Consider the following 14,907-nt stretch of genomic DNA (forward strand, 5'->3'; position numbering starts at 1 on the left):
TTTGTGGAGAAATGATATCTAGATTTCCTTTGGGATAAAGAGTACATAAAACATAAAAGAAAAGAATCAAGAGTAAAGGACAATTTGCATAGTTTAATACATAACTGAGTATCTATCTGCTCAAATGCATATTGTAAAATTCATACAAAAGAGGAAAGGGAAAAGGCAACAACACCTGATTAGAACTCCTCTTCCATCAAGAAGCTTTCAGGGTGTCCAGCCCAACGCTATCCTGCGCCCAATGAACAGAATAGAACCACACCCCTTAATTTGCCAATCGAAAAGTGAACAAATAAATGTTAACAATATCCGCAAATAGGTGATATGTGGGTATCCACATGGCAACTCGCAACGTGGATACTTGCTCTCGTCATAAAAAATAAAGATGATGCTGGTATGGTTTATCGTGTGAGTGTTTTTCATGATTTTAGGTTGTTTTATTTTCAAAAGGAAAAAGTAGTTTTTTTCCCCTGATACTGCACCCCACTAGGTATTCTATTTGATAGTTATTGGATAGAATGCATGTTTCTTCACCATAGCAGCCACATTGTTCGACCTTTACGCCATGTTTGGCAGCCTTGAAAAAAATATTTCATGGAATATTTGTGTTGTGAGAGATGAGTGGAAGAGTGGAAAACTTGATAGGGTGGGAGTCAGATAAGCATGAAAAGCTTCTAAAAATCAGGAAAAAAAAAACCCATTTCAAGTAGTATTTCTTTTCCACTGTTTTTAGGGATTTTTTATGCTCTCTCCACTCTCACCAACTCAGGTCTCTCCCTCTTCCCCTTTCTCCATCCCTTTCTCACAACTGAGCCTAGGAATATTCCCAAGGAATAAATTTTCAAGGTTGTCAAACATGGCCTTAAAACTCCCTCAGTTTAGCAAGCTCTTTGCTTATGTGAAGTGATGAAGTCAAGGGGGCAAGACTCACGAGTGTAGACCAATTGGGTGAGACACTCCCTCACCATCCCTAAGTTTATGTGAAAGATTAAGAATTATTACATCCTTATTTGAGCTTCTAAGTCTCATCCCCAAGGTGTTACACGTTTAACACTCATCCCTTATGAAGCAAATATGAGGGATCATTTCCTATAGAATATAAAAATGAACTAATCAGCAATAGGTATTCACATTAGATTGGATGGTGCATTTAGTCATGTGTTCTGGAATTTCTAGTTTTTTTTTTTTAATATTTTGATGATCTCAAAAGATATTTTAGTCGTTGTCTTAATTTTATTATTTACCTAAATATTTTTATTATTGGTACCCTTTGTTTCTATAAGACATCAGCTCTACATAGTCCTGAAATTCAAAACTACATTCAACCCAAACTTAAAGTTTCAGGCAAAATTACTCGAACACCAACAGTGGAACAAAAAATCTTACCAGGAACTTATGGTTCTCCTCTAGAAACGGGGAGAAGTCCGCGCAGAATTTCTCCATGTCAGCATTGATATCACCAGTCCCCCCTATCACCTCCATGAATTTCTTCCTGTCTGGAGCAAGTTTCATCGCGACCTGTAATTTCAATAATGTATTGTAGAACAGGCGAAAAGAAATTAATATGTTAATTAATGACAATCTATGTACTGCTTAGGGATATAACGGTTTTTAGTCATTCATATGAACTTTGGGGCAATCATGAATTTTCTAGTGTCTGTGATGTTCCATTTGAAGTCTAAAATATTAGTTGAAGGTATCAATAAGTTCAGTTGCATACAGAAAATATCTGAAAAGAATAGGAAAAAAAACCATGATGGCATCAATAAGTTCAGTTGCATAAAGAAAGTATCTGAAAAGAATAGAAATAAAATACTGATGAAAACACAGTTCAAAAAAATTGAAATTTATGTAATACAATCATCAAACAATAGTCAAATGTCTTATTAGAGACAATAAATGTTTGTGACATGTTCGAAAACCATCAAAATATTTTTTTCATGGAATACAGTATTAGTTTACTCATTGGTGAGAGTGGTGAGAGAGGGGCGGGAGAGTGACAGTGAGAGACTTGAGAGGATGTGAGTGAAAAATCAAGTCTCTCCATCTCCCTCCTCCTTGCCTCTCTCTCGCCCACGAAAACAGTTTCCATGATTGTCAACCATGGTATTAGTGAATAAGTTGATGAAATTGGGGTAGGGTCGAGAAAGAAATTTCAGGTAAATAAACAATCAAATTATTATTGAGAAGCTACTGGCAATAAACTATCAATTACTACAGCTATACAATTAAAGATAAATAAATAAGACTAGAATTCTCGGTAACATAAAGTTGTAAATCCAAAAAAAATAAAATGTTGCTATTGTCGTAAACTAAAGGATTTTTCAGTGAATTTAAAATTCAATTCATAGCTTGAGAGGCATTACAGTGAAACTAGAACTGGCAAGCCAGCCATGCCATTTCTTCAAGGTTTTGTTGTAGGAATCAGTGCAGACTTGTGACATGGTCCAATCTGGATGTGCCAGTAAGTTGCGAAACAGTTCCACTAAGAAGTCCATGGCCCTGCAGAAATTGATGTATGCATGAATAACAAATAAAATAAAATAAAAGATTAAAAAATGGAAAATTATAAGCATCTTTAAAGACACAACCATACACATGAAGATGGTAGAGAAAAACACAGGGACTAGCCTTCACGAAAAAGAAAAGGGGCTCAGTCTGACAGTGGGTGCCATTAGGAGTGCCTTAGGGTTTTATTCTATTAGTAAGAGTATAATTATCTTTTATTTTTGTATGGGCATAACTATCATATAAGGATTTTTAATTTCAATGTAAGTGAGATGGGTTGGTAACTTGATTTAGCTATTCACGCCATTATTAACGCTCGTGATAGCTCGAGTTCAGAAACACTTTACTCTAATAATAATAATAATAATAATAGGAAAGTGTTCCGGCGCTGCAGCGCAGGGAGCTCCCTACGCTTTAGTGGCTTATAAAGCCTCCCATTCGTCACATTTTGTGGACCCGACCCGCTATACGAACCAATGGGAGGCTTTATAAGCTACTAAAGCGCAGGGACGCTTTTCTCTAATAATAATAATATTATTATTATTATTATTATTATTATTATAACCTCTAATCTCTACAACAAGATGCTGATAAATTGTCTGAGAATAAACCATCTGCTCCAATCGTAGGATCGGGTTTCCATATAAAATCAACGGCAGCCAAAAAACAATTTCACCCAAAAGTGTCACTTGAAATAGTGTGACCTTGCAAGCCATATTTTCCCCATTTTACATGCTACGTGAGAGAGCAACTGTCATAAATTGATAGAATAAGTTCCCAACCCTCCTCGAAGAAAATCACATAAGAAACTGTTCAAGGTTACTTGACCTTGAAAAGGACCCACCGGTGAGAAATGTGAATTTCACCAATATAACAGCTGTTATCATAGAACAGAGAACGCCTGAAATTCTATTATTTATTATTACACTTCCCTATTATCATGTTACTCATGGATCTCTCATTGTATAGGTTTTCCCTGTTTCTGACACCCTATTTAATGAATTATTTCTTTTTCTCTTTTCATCCTGATGTATTGACCACCTTGGTCTTGCTTTTTCTGGCAATAAAATTGACTACCATTCAACAAAAAAAGTTATAGTTGATGAAGAATGACAACATTTCATCACCTCTTGTTTATTTGGAACAGAATCATGAATCACAATGTTTGAAGAGATTTGTGTTAAAGTATAAAAGATAAATAACGCCTTCCTCTAACAGCTTAAGCTTTTGGAGAAGTTGGAAAGTTAACATGGTATCAGAGCCAAAGGTCTCGAGTTCAAACCTCCCGGATAGCAAAAATTCACATGCGATGGTCGGCCCAAAGTTGGACCACATGTGCCACGTGTTTGCCAAGTGGGCCACACGTGCGGGGGAGTGTTAAAGTATAAAAGATAAATAACGCCTTCCTCTAACTGCTTAAGCTTTTGGAGAAGTTGGTAAGTTAACAATTTGTATATTACTTTATGCTTGTAGTGCATGGGAATCTGTGCAGCTTATCCAATTCTAGAATTAAGGTTTTAGTTGTTCAAGTCCTTTATATTAGGGTGATGAACTCATGGGAGAAATGAGATCTATCTATACATACTATACTATATGTGTGTGTAAGCCTTAGGGCATCGACATGATCACGATTTGAAGAAATAAAATATACCTTTCGAAGTCCTCCAACAGTGTGGATTCATTGTGTGTTGATCAAAGGTGGATTCCTTTGATAAACATAACATACCTTTAGGTGGATTACTAGAGATCGAAGGTGGATTCCCTTGATAATGGTGCATTTTTCTCTAGGTGGATTTGAAGAGGCCCAAAAGTGGAATTTTTTTTGGTAACCCTATTCCTTATTCTCTTTAAAATCAATTCTTTATTTGACCTTTTCGGTTATTACATGTTTCTCTTCCAAATCTTAATTCCCTGTCCTGTTTGAATCCTTTTATCAATCGCGTTCATCTCTTATCATTTCTATTCATTTAATTGATTTTCAAGCCTGTTTTATCTTTCTTTTTTGTTTCTTGAATCTTAAGTACTATTTTATAGCTCTAATTCTTATCAGAGGTTTTAACTCTTAGCTCTGCTATAAAACCCATCTATTAGATCAGAACCTAGGTTCTCATCTAATCGTAGAGTTAGTACCTTGGATTAAGATTTCTTTCAGTTTCTTGAAGCTTTAAACAGATATTCCATTCTCTAGTTTTCAGTTCTTACTTCCTGGGATTAAGATTTCTTTCAGTTCCTTGAAGCTTTAAACATATATTCCATTCTCTAGTTTTCTGTTCTTATTTCCTAAACTGTGTTTTCTCACAATTCTAGCCTGAATCGTGTTTCCCTTACTATTTCTTTATTCCGAAACTTATTTTATTAAACTGAAATTGTCTAGTAATCCAGCTCCTCTTTCAATTCTTCAGTATTCCCAGTTATCAGTTGAATTTAATTTCTTTTGTCAGAAGGCAAGATTACTTTCTTAATTCCTGCTTTCAATCCTACGAGTCACTTGATTTTAAAAATCATACCCACTGTTCCTTCTCAAAACAATTCCAATCATTGTTCCAAAAGTCCATTCTCGTTGTTCACTTGTTTCCTTTCAGTCTTCATATTTTCTTTTATTGTTTTCCAATTTTGAACAACATAATTCATTTGATTTGTTCATTCAAGCAGTACTTGAATTCTGAGATTTTTATTTAGTACTGTCAATAGAAATCCTTTGCTCGTTCCCCTGTAAACCTCCTCCATCAGAAAAGTAAACCATGTGTGGTTGACATTGTAAAGTACCTTGTTAGCCACAGGAGACCATTGGTACAACTAGAAGAAGCTTTTGCTGTTTTGGCTTCGATCTCTACTCGAACCATATTGTAGAGGAGATTGAATTCAGAAGGATTGGAAGAATATTTGGATTCCAATCGCTGCAAAAGAAAATATCACAAGATTGAATTCAAAAGGATGGGAAGAATATTTGGATTCTAATCTCTGCAAGAGAAAATATCACAACAAATGAAAAAACATGTAGATACCTACTTAACAAAAAAATTATACTTCAGAAAATTGTCATGAGAGACATGTTGACTAGCTATAACTAAAACAGGCGGAAAAACCTCAATGCATCTTTCCCATCTATTTATACGCTATTACCTAGAGATTTTTATCTACATCTTACACTATTATATATATAGGGATTTGCTAGCGTCCATCACAGAAGGCATTTTGCGGATGGACTGGTGAGGGCAGCCACCTCATGAATGAAGACAAAATCTGCTGAAAAGTGTGCCGGTGTGACTGCCCTCACATGCAACAGGTCATCCATAAAATGCCTTATGCGATGGGCATGTCAGGCTTGTAAGCATGTCAGATTCCCTAAACCCACCCTGTCGAACAACTTATGACAGTTTTTATGGCACTACATGTTCCCATAAGTTATATCGGCAGAATATACCAAGCAGGAATACGAGTGCAGTTTTGCTTGAGGAAACTAAAGATACATATGAAAATTAACAGCCATACACAAATCGATCTAACTAGGGACTTAAATACCATCTATGGAAAAAACTATGTGGAATATAAAAGAGGTCAAGATTTTTCTTTTTAAAGGGTCATTCCAAATTGACCTGCAGGCTCCAGCTAGCTTGAAGAAACTTCTAAACAGCATTTTAGCTCCAATCCAGAATGGCAGAGAAAGGATAATTGGATAGAAGAAAAATACACTTATTATGAAAGCAATCAGAAAACATCTACCTCTAAAAGGAACATATGAATAAGACGATCCTTACCGAAATATTACCCCCCACGTCAGATTTTACAAGTACCATGGCAGCGCCTAACTTTTCTGGCAGCATAAATCATAAGAGACAATAATCAATATGATGCGCAACAGGATATTTCAGTATCATGTCTAGAATAAAGAGATGGGAGAAATTTTCCTTTATCTACTGTCAAACAAGGTTTTAAATTTCGATTTCGGTGTTTCCAGAAACCGAAATTTCTGTCGAAATTGGGTACTAGCCCACAAAATACCGTTTTTTCCAACTGAAATTTCGGCATTTTCGGTCGAAATTTGGTAAAGTAATAAAATAATAAAAATTAAGCTTTTATTTCGCCGAAATTTCGACCGAAATTTTGTAATTTCGGAAATTTCGGTTTCGTACCCCATTCCTTTCGGTCCGAAATTTTGGATTTCGGTCGAAATTTAAAACCATGCTGTCAACATAGTGCAATTAACCGCTCCGTTTGGTTGCTGGAATTATTTTGGTTCTTGAGATTTTTGTGGAACAAAAAACTTCCTGGGAGATTGGTGGGAAAAAAAACTCCCTGGAAGTATCCCGGTAAAATAAAAATCCCATGTTTGGTTGACCGGACTATGGTGGGAAAAAAATGCTTTGTTTGGTTGCTTGAACTGATGGGAAGAAAAAAATTCTTCTGCAAGCTTATTTTTGGTTCCTGGGATTATTTTGGTTCCTGGGAGTATTTTTTTTCCTTCCTGGGGTTTCGTGAGGGGTTATTTTGGTTCCTGGGATTATTTTGGGCCCACCAACCAAACGTGGGTTTCCTGTGGAAATTCCCCAAAAGTCCCAAGAACCAAAAAAATTCCGGCAATAGGGAAAGGGATAGAATATAGTCTGAAGTTTAGACCAATGGCAGGACCTAAATTAAACAGTAGTATATCTTGTGCAAAGACACTGCAAAATGGCAAGCATATTTTCACCCCCGCCCCTTTTTTTTGTAAATATGGAATGATTCAAGACAATGATAAAAAGGACTAATAAGAGGTAGAAGAAATTTATTGCACCTTTAGCAGCTATTAGACACAAAATATGTACTCTGGTGTTCTCAACAGGGACAGTTTACCGATGTATTTTTTGAACAGGTGCTTACCAAAATCTCATATTTTTACAGAAGTGGTAAAAATTAAAATGAATACATACAATCCTCTGCCAAGTGGCTAAATCAAGCTCAAATAACTGGTCTGACAGAAAATATAATGGATTGTTTATTCCTGGGCATTTAATCTTGTGTGAGTGAAAAGAAAGTGCAGAAGAGTAAGAAATGCCGTAATGCAGGAAGAATAGGCTTTTATATTATAGAACAATCAGTTCAAAACTTCAAATTTCAAGAAATCCAAGCGAAATTTTCCACCAAATTCAGAAACTAAATGTCCTTTGTCAACAAATAAGAATGAAAGGCCTAAAAATTGTCCAAGTTTATAAACCAAATTATATGTCAAAAGTACAGATGAACCACAAGAAGGAAAAAAAAAATGAGGCACCAAAGCCAATTTACCTATGACGGGAAGCACGAGCTTGCAAACATCCAGAAAAGGCTTGGTAAGCATTTCCCCTTCATCAGACTTTACAAACTTCATTCCTTCCAAAGAGGGGGTGAACACAGTCCCCTCCATTTCTACGATTGAATCCTTTTGCCTAAATGAAAATGGCAATCCAGCCTTAGGAATTCGTCAAAGGTCCTGAACTTTGATGCTCAGAAATGTGAAAGCAAATACAATAGAAACATAAGAGAAACAAAATAGTTGTGTCCACATATATACGGGAATGAGATAATACAATGGTTGTTAGACAGTGCCATGTTGGGCTGGAAATTGATGCAGCTTCCATCAGAATTTACAATTCCCAGAAAATTGAAAATTAAAACAGTTATCAGATGACTGCCTTTTGGCCTTGAGATTTAGAGGATTCCACTGCTTAACCTTCAATAACAAATTCAATATTTTTTTGGTGGACCAAAAACTGAAAATTAGAGACAGTTGGACATTAGAAGAAGGGCATTAACTTGCTGGTTTCATAGTAAATTAACAGTGAAGGAAGGGGGAGAGTTCATAAAAAAAAAGTCAATAAAAACAGAATTACAAAAAAAAGAAGAAAAAAGACCTTAATCCTAAAACAACTCCAAAATAGAAAAAAAAAATGCCAAAATAATGAGAAGAGTGCTAAACTGAGGGGTGCCCTTGAAAAAAAAAAAAACAGCAGCAAGGGCGCCCCATTGGATCCACATATAGAACAGCACTGGAAAAATGCAAAAATAATAAGAGGAGTGCTAAACTGTGTGATGTGGATCCAGTGGGGCGTCCTTGCGGCTGGGTTTTTGCAAGGGCACCCTTCAGTTTAGCATTCCACAAAGAACTATCACTGATTAACAAAGCTAATTTTAACAGATATAGCCATTGTTCAGCATTTCAGATTATGTACCAAAAGTTCCTTTGCTATCTATTAAGGCCAAAGCTCCTACCAGACATGAAATAAAGTAGAATCAACTCTAACATACAAAATAAAGGGTAAAAATACCAAACACAGTTTATGTTTATGAAGTGATCTAAAAGATCATACAGAAACACAAATTCAGTTTAGATCTAGCCATTTCGGAACCCTAAACATTTCCACCACATGAATTCCTACTCAACTAGACGAGGAAATTAGAAAAATAATCGAATACCATAGGAAAAGCAAAAGAACAAAAGATCAGAAGATTCCAGACGGTCTGAAACAGCGTAAACTACATTGATCGGATCGAATCGAGTCGAGCCAAATGCATCGTTTTTTCCTCAATTTTCAGTATTCAAACGACATCAGATCAAAAAACCCTCTCCGATGAAAACATTAAAAAAGAAAAAGAAAAAGAATGCGATCACAAATCTGAAACTGGAAAAACATGGAGAATCAAATATAACTTAAAAAGAGGAGAATTACTACGGGAAAAATGGAACAAAATCACAAACTTGAAAATGTGAGGTTCAAAACCCTAAAATGCCGAAAGATCTGATGATTCACCTGCAAATAGAGTCCAAATCGATCGCGAAATAAGAATTCTAAGCTGATCAGGTAAAGAAGATGGGGAAATTCAGAGAATCAGATTCGTATAAAAGATCAAGATTTCTAATTTAGAGAATCGCGAGAGATGATAAAAATTCGGAGCTTTTGCCACGTTCTTTTAAATCGAATAAATTGAACGTGGATTGGACGAAGGTTTTTGTATGTGTACTGCGCACCGTGCGTATTTTAAAAGAGCCCTTGAGGGAATAAATGGAGGAAGTTCTAAAATACGCACCTTTTAGTAAATGGAAAAGGGGAATCTTATTCCCAACCCACTATGCTACTTTAATACTTTTCCACCCCTTTCTTTTGTCTCTTTCATCCACTAAAATACGCACCTGTGGGAAAGAGAAATGGAAAAGGGGTCTTCAATTCCAGCCTTTCATTTTACTTTCCCACCCCCTTTCTTTTGTCCCTTTTGTCCGTGAAAGTTGTTTTCAAATGACTTTAGTAAGCAGTAAGGTTTTATTCGATTGGTAAAAAAACAAAAAGGTACATTAATCATTTTATAGAATTCTATTTCTTGATATAAAAAATGAGAAAAGTGTTCGTGCGCTTAAGTTGTTATAACGCCTCCCATTGGTGCGCTTTAGCGGGATCCAGCGGGACCCAAATATTTAAATGAATGGGAGGCGTTATAACAACTTAAGCGCACCAACAGTTTCCTCATAAAAAATTAAGGTACATTAGTTTTTCAAGACTAATTTGGTCATTTGAAATAAGAAGATACTGCTCAAGTGCGAAAATGTCAACAAATTTTGAGAAAAAAAAAATATTTTTTTCAAAATCTTTAAAATGGTCTATTATCCCTTATCCATAATTAAAAGTGCCAACAATACATGTATAAGTTGATACTTGATAACCCCTCTATCTTAGCAGAAAAATTACCAATGTCAACTCCGCATTTTAGCCCGTTAATAATCTCTATAAGTTATTATTTAGTAATATTAAGGGATCATAGAAGAAAATTTTCTAAAAAAAATAGCCATATCTAGACCTGAAATAATTTGGAATTCTTGCATATAAATCCCTAATTTGCAAAATATTTTCCAATTAATCATTTAAAACTATCAATCACCCAAAAAGTTGAAGTCTTTTGAAAAATATATTCAAATAGTACCTATCTACTAAACTTTTTTTCAATGTAAATACCCTTTAAGCACTTCTAAAGTCATGATTTTCACCCTAGGGCCATTTGGGCAACCATGAAATGATTTTTCTTTTTTTTCATGATAAATTAGCTTAGGTGAGAGAGGGGTGAGTGGGTGGGTGGGAGGAGAGATTTGAGAGGACATGAATGAGGAGGGGGTGAGAAGTGGCTAAAGAAAAAGGAAAAGTCAATCACATATTGGATGAAGTTTTTTGTCTCCTTGTTTTTCAGGCTTTTCTTACCCTATCCTAACTCAATCCCTCTCCTATCTATCCCTCCCCTGCGCCTCCCTCCGATGGGTAAGCTAATATTCTAGGAAACAAATTCATGGTAGCCAAAGATGCCCTGAGGCTCCTTTTCTTTAGACATAAATTTGGCATAAAACAAAGGGCAGTGATAAATCGACCCCCATAAATTTTAAATCAACCCCCATATAGAGCAGTGATTAGAGAGAGAGAGAGCGGAGACATGGGGTCGATTTAAGATACTAGGGGTCGATTCATCACTGCCTAAAACAAATCCTACTCCAGTTTTAAAGTTTGGGAAATGATATATCCACCCCTTTTGATCACCCCTTGTCAGTGTATCAGTGGCTAAAGAGGGGCTGTTGTACTTATGTCAAAAGAATTCAATGCCCCTTATTGCCACAAACACTGACATGGGGTGTTCCTAGTGATCAAAAGGGGCGGATATATCACTTCCCTACAGTTTTTGTAAAATTTGTTTTACGCCCATTTAATGTCAAAAGTAAAGGAATGTCAAGAAAAAAAAGAGTCTTACCATTTTCTCATATTTAGAAGGAGGAATGATAGAATGAAGGGCGCCCTTGCAAAAATCATGCTAAGCTTACAAAACAATAAAAAAAAAAGGGAAATGATTTCTGCGCTCCAGTGTTGTGATAAACATGGCTCAAGTTGTTTGTCGTGTAGTATTTAAAATGATGTCAGAGGATGTTACGGTTCTCAAAAAGCTCTTAAAGCCCTTTAAATACTACACGATAAACAAGTGAAAGCATGTTTATCAAAACATTGGAGCGTTGAAATCATTTCCCTAAAAAAAAAAAACTTTGGGCTAGAAACTCATGCTAAGCTTTTATCCTGTAAGTCTCTGGACTCTTGTCTGATTTAATCAAGGTTTCAAGAAATGTCAAACTGACCCGGCCCGATTCTTGCCCTGAATAAAAAGGCGAGGATATTTTTTGCCATTCCCTAAAAAAAGTAGGCTGCGGTGGTCCCACCGACTGCACCAACAACGAAATTGATAAAGATGCTTTCGAAATGATTTCAGCCCTCCAATGTTTTGATAAACATGTGCTCAACATGTTTGTCGTGTAGCAGGAACCAAAATAATCCCAGGAACAAAAAATAAACTTGTAGAAGATTTTTTTTTTCTTCCCAACAGTTCAAGCAACCAAACAAAGCATTTTTTTTTTTTCCTACCATAGTCCGGTCAACCAAACATGGGATTTTTGTTTTACCGGGATACTTCCAGGGAGTTTTTTTTCCCCACCAATCTCCCAGAAAGTTTTTTGTTCCACAAAAATCCCAAGAAGCAAAAAAATTCCGCCAACCAAACGGAGAACTTTTTTAGAATCGTAATATTCCTCTGACAGCCTGTCAATTACTACACGACAAAAGTTGGAGCGCATGTTTATCAAAACATTGGAGGGCAGAAATCATTTCCCAAAAGCTTCCATATTTTGGCTTCAAGATAGTGATTCTCAATAAAATAAGGGAAATGATTTCTGCGCTCCATGTTTTGATAAACATGCGCTCACTTGTTTGTTGTGTAGGCCTTTTTTAAGAGCTTTTTGAGAACGGTAATATCCTATGACATCCCTTTAAATACTACATGTCAAACAAATGGAGCACATGCTTATCAAAACACTGGAGAAATGAGAAATCATTTCCCTAAAACAATAATACCAAAGATAATCGATTATTAGATATGAATAATTTGAACATCAAAATTTCTGGTTGGCCTTTTTCCAGAAAAAAAGATACTACTTTTTTCCATTCGAAAAATGACAAGTATGAATGGTGAAATTATTTTCTTGTGATTCGACATTACAAGAACAGAATATAATTGAAAAATATTTATTTTTAAGGTCATGAAGTCTGAACAGGGTGGAAATAAAAGAATACATTTATTTATAAGCAACTAAATCAATGTTAGAATGAAGAAATACAGGGGAACCCCCATCTCAGGGATTTCAAAAAGAAACCCCTAAAATAGTACAAAGTTACATAACATTGCACAAAATTACAGAGGCCAAATCATTCTTATATATTTGAAATCAGAAAAAATCTGATAAAAACAAGTAAAACTCTGGGACATGCCATATTTGTCGATGCCCCCAGCCGATTGGGTGCGGAAATTTGGTCAACAGAAGAGCTCAAGTCTATGATTTCTTGGTCTGCATACAACAATAAAATTAGAAAATCGTCAAGTTTCCAACACTATTCATATGATAGTTTCATTCAATAGCAAACCAGAGTATAATGCATGACGAAATACTCGAAAAACTAGCTAGATAGCTCAAATTGCTCAAGACATTGGTCAAGCTGAGCCACTGGTTTGTGCTAAGACCCAACAGAAATGATAATACAGAATAATCAAGAAAAATGATTCAGTACTTGAAAATTGCTCTAGCTAGACAGCACTACTTGCTCGAGACTTCGAACAAGTTGAGGGGCCACTCGTTTTCCCTAGACCCAACAACATCGATAAAAGTACAGAGTAATCAAGAAGAACGATTAGGCACTCAAAAATTGCACTCAAGTAGTCAAAGGACAAAATCAAAAACTCTAAAAACTAAACCGGGTACTAGAAATTCAGATTGCAACATGAGTATTCAAACTCACAAAAACTGGAATAAGCACTTCATATAGTTTCGAACCAACTTAAACTCGGGCCATCATTTAATTTTCAAATTTGTAAATCTTATAAAAAACTTGCCTTGCTCAAGTACTTTTTGTGAAGCTTTAATGCCTCATTGCACGCTTTTTTCGCATCTAAACTTCCAGTTATGTCATTCAAGATCTGGTACAAAATTCAACAGTAACACATCAAACACGCACACACACACACACAATGTTAGAGAGAGAGAGAGAGAGAGGGGGGACCTTGACGACATCATCCAGGCCTTTCGCCTCCTTCAACAGTCGCTTGTTCTTGGCCTCAAGGACACTGGCGACAAGAAAGATAGATAGGGCCCTCTGTTGGTCTGTAGATCCAGTCTCTACATTTTTCCTCTCAAATTTACCATACTGCTTTAGCAGCTTATCATTTCCCTTTGGTACCACGCTTGTACTAGTAGCTGTGCCCGACTCCTCATAAGAAGAGAAGATATTTGGATTGTATTCCATGGCCCACATTAACTGAGAAAAAAAAATTTTAAGATCTCAGACTCTTCCATCTTTCAAAAGCATTTGACCATCTAGGAAATTCCCCATCAAAATGTAGTTACAGCTAAAATATAACAGCTTGAAAAGCAATCAAAGCAACTCTAACTGACTGCTTACCTCCCAAAGGTACATCGCATCCACAAATGAGAATTCTCTGCGGAATAGTACCATCAACATACGGAATGCGAACAAATACTCTCCACCATCTAGATTTTCTGCCATTAATGACTCACTATCAGGCATTGGATGAATGAAAAAGATATGTTTATTAAGGAAGCAGGGACAGAAGCCAAGGAAAAGGGGATTTTATTTTGTTTGATTAGGAGATTTTATTAGGAAAGCAATAACAAGAGTACTTATCGGTTAAACAAGTGACATTCTTATGGCACCAAGAATGTAAAAAAGCCCTATACTTCGTACATGTCGTAATATATGCTTTTAAAATGTACAAGCCCAAGATGACTAGATTAGACCAAACAATAAAGAACGGAAGAATAGTATTGGCGCTATTGATGAGAAGGTAAAATGTGATTTCCAATTTAAGCATTCAATTGATCAAGCTACTCGGCATTCATGCAGCATTATAGAATTTCATGTTCACTAATGATTTCCTAATACTAATAATCTGGTGGATTTCCATATTTTAATAATATTCTTAATTGACTAAAAGAGAAGAAAAGAACGAAAGATTAGGGACGTATTTCAGCATAGAACATTGGCACTTTTTATATCTTCATTTGTGATGAAAATTAAATAAATAGTCAAGATATTTGGTAAAGTTTTCTTTGATCGACTACAAAGTTAAGCTATAATTGATGCATGGGAGTTTAAAAGACTTGCTAATATTAACAGATCGTACCTAGGTGTTGATGAAGCTTTGGATCAACAATTTTAATTACAGATGCTAATGTACTCAGCTGTGACTGCACTCCGATAGAACTCGTCGTACATCTAAAATTTCCTCGCTTCGAAATTTTCAACACAAAAGCATTTGTAAGGCTAGATGAATCAATGAAAGAAACCAAAAGCGAAA

General features: G+C 35.8%; 2 protein-coding genes across 5 annotated transcripts in view; both read right to left on the reverse strand.

Annotated features, from left to right (window-relative positions):
* Positions 1 to 9,475, reverse strand: LOC143860954 (glycolipid transfer protein 1-like). The gene is made up of 7 exons (XM_077371821.1): positions 9,276 to 9,475; positions 7,774 to 7,913; positions 6,267 to 6,322; positions 5,275 to 5,405; positions 2,367 to 2,502; positions 1,387 to 1,518; positions 1 to 232 (listed from the first exon to the last, which is right to left on the reverse strand). The coding sequence occupies exons 2-7, from the start codon at positions 7,889 to 7,891 to the stop codon at positions 197 to 199; spliced, it is 609 nt and encodes a 202-aa protein (XP_077227936.1). The 5' UTR covers positions 7,892 to 7,913; positions 9,276 to 9,475; the 3' UTR covers positions 1 to 196.
* Positions 9,476 to 12,549: 3,074 nt separating this feature from the next.
* Positions 12,550 to 14,907, reverse strand: part of LOC143862035 (Ypt/Rab-GAP domain of gyp1p superfamily protein) — a 20,531-nt gene continuing 18,173 nt past the window's right edge. For all 4 annotated transcript variants that reach the window (XM_077373030.1, XM_077373029.1, XM_077373027.1 and 1 more), the window contains 5 exons: positions 14,734 to 14,839; positions 13,992 to 14,089; positions 13,593 to 13,847; positions 13,426 to 13,509; positions 12,550 to 12,883 (listed from right to left, as the gene is read on the reverse strand). In XM_077373030.1, coding sequence (XP_077229145.1) covers positions 12,869 to 12,883; positions 13,426 to 13,509; positions 13,593 to 13,847; positions 13,992 to 14,089; positions 14,734 to 14,839 — 558 coding nt within the window. In that variant the 3' untranslated portion in view covers positions 12,550 to 12,868. The remainder of the gene's footprint in view (positions 12,884 to 13,425; positions 13,510 to 13,592; positions 13,848 to 13,991; positions 14,090 to 14,733; positions 14,840 to 14,907) is intronic.

Source organism: Tasmannia lanceolata, unplaced genomic scaffold (genome assembly GCF_043159265.1).
Source record: "Tasmannia lanceolata isolate RefF3 unplaced genomic scaffold, GAP_Taslan_0.1 ptg000037l, whole genome shotgun sequence".
Taxonomy (NCBI): domain Eukaryota; kingdom Viridiplantae; phylum Streptophyta; class Magnoliopsida; order Canellales; family Winteraceae; genus Tasmannia; species Tasmannia lanceolata.

What these genes read in the sequence shown, in the direction of transcription:
- LOC143860954 (XM_077371821.1), bottom strand. Translation starts at nt 7,891, where the DNA reads ATGGAGGGGACTGTGTTCACCCCCTCTTTGGAAGGAATGAAGTTTGTA. An exon ending in ACGTGGGGGGTAATATTTCG is followed by an intron (nt 5,406 to 6,266) that starts GTAAGGATCGTC and finishes TTTCTTTTGCAG; the next exon opens with CGATTGGAATCCAAATATTC. An exon ending in AGGAGAACCATAAGTTCCTG is followed by an intron (nt 233 to 1,386) that starts GTAAGATTTTTT and finishes CATTGGGCGCAG; the next exon opens with GATAGCGTTGGGCTGGACAC.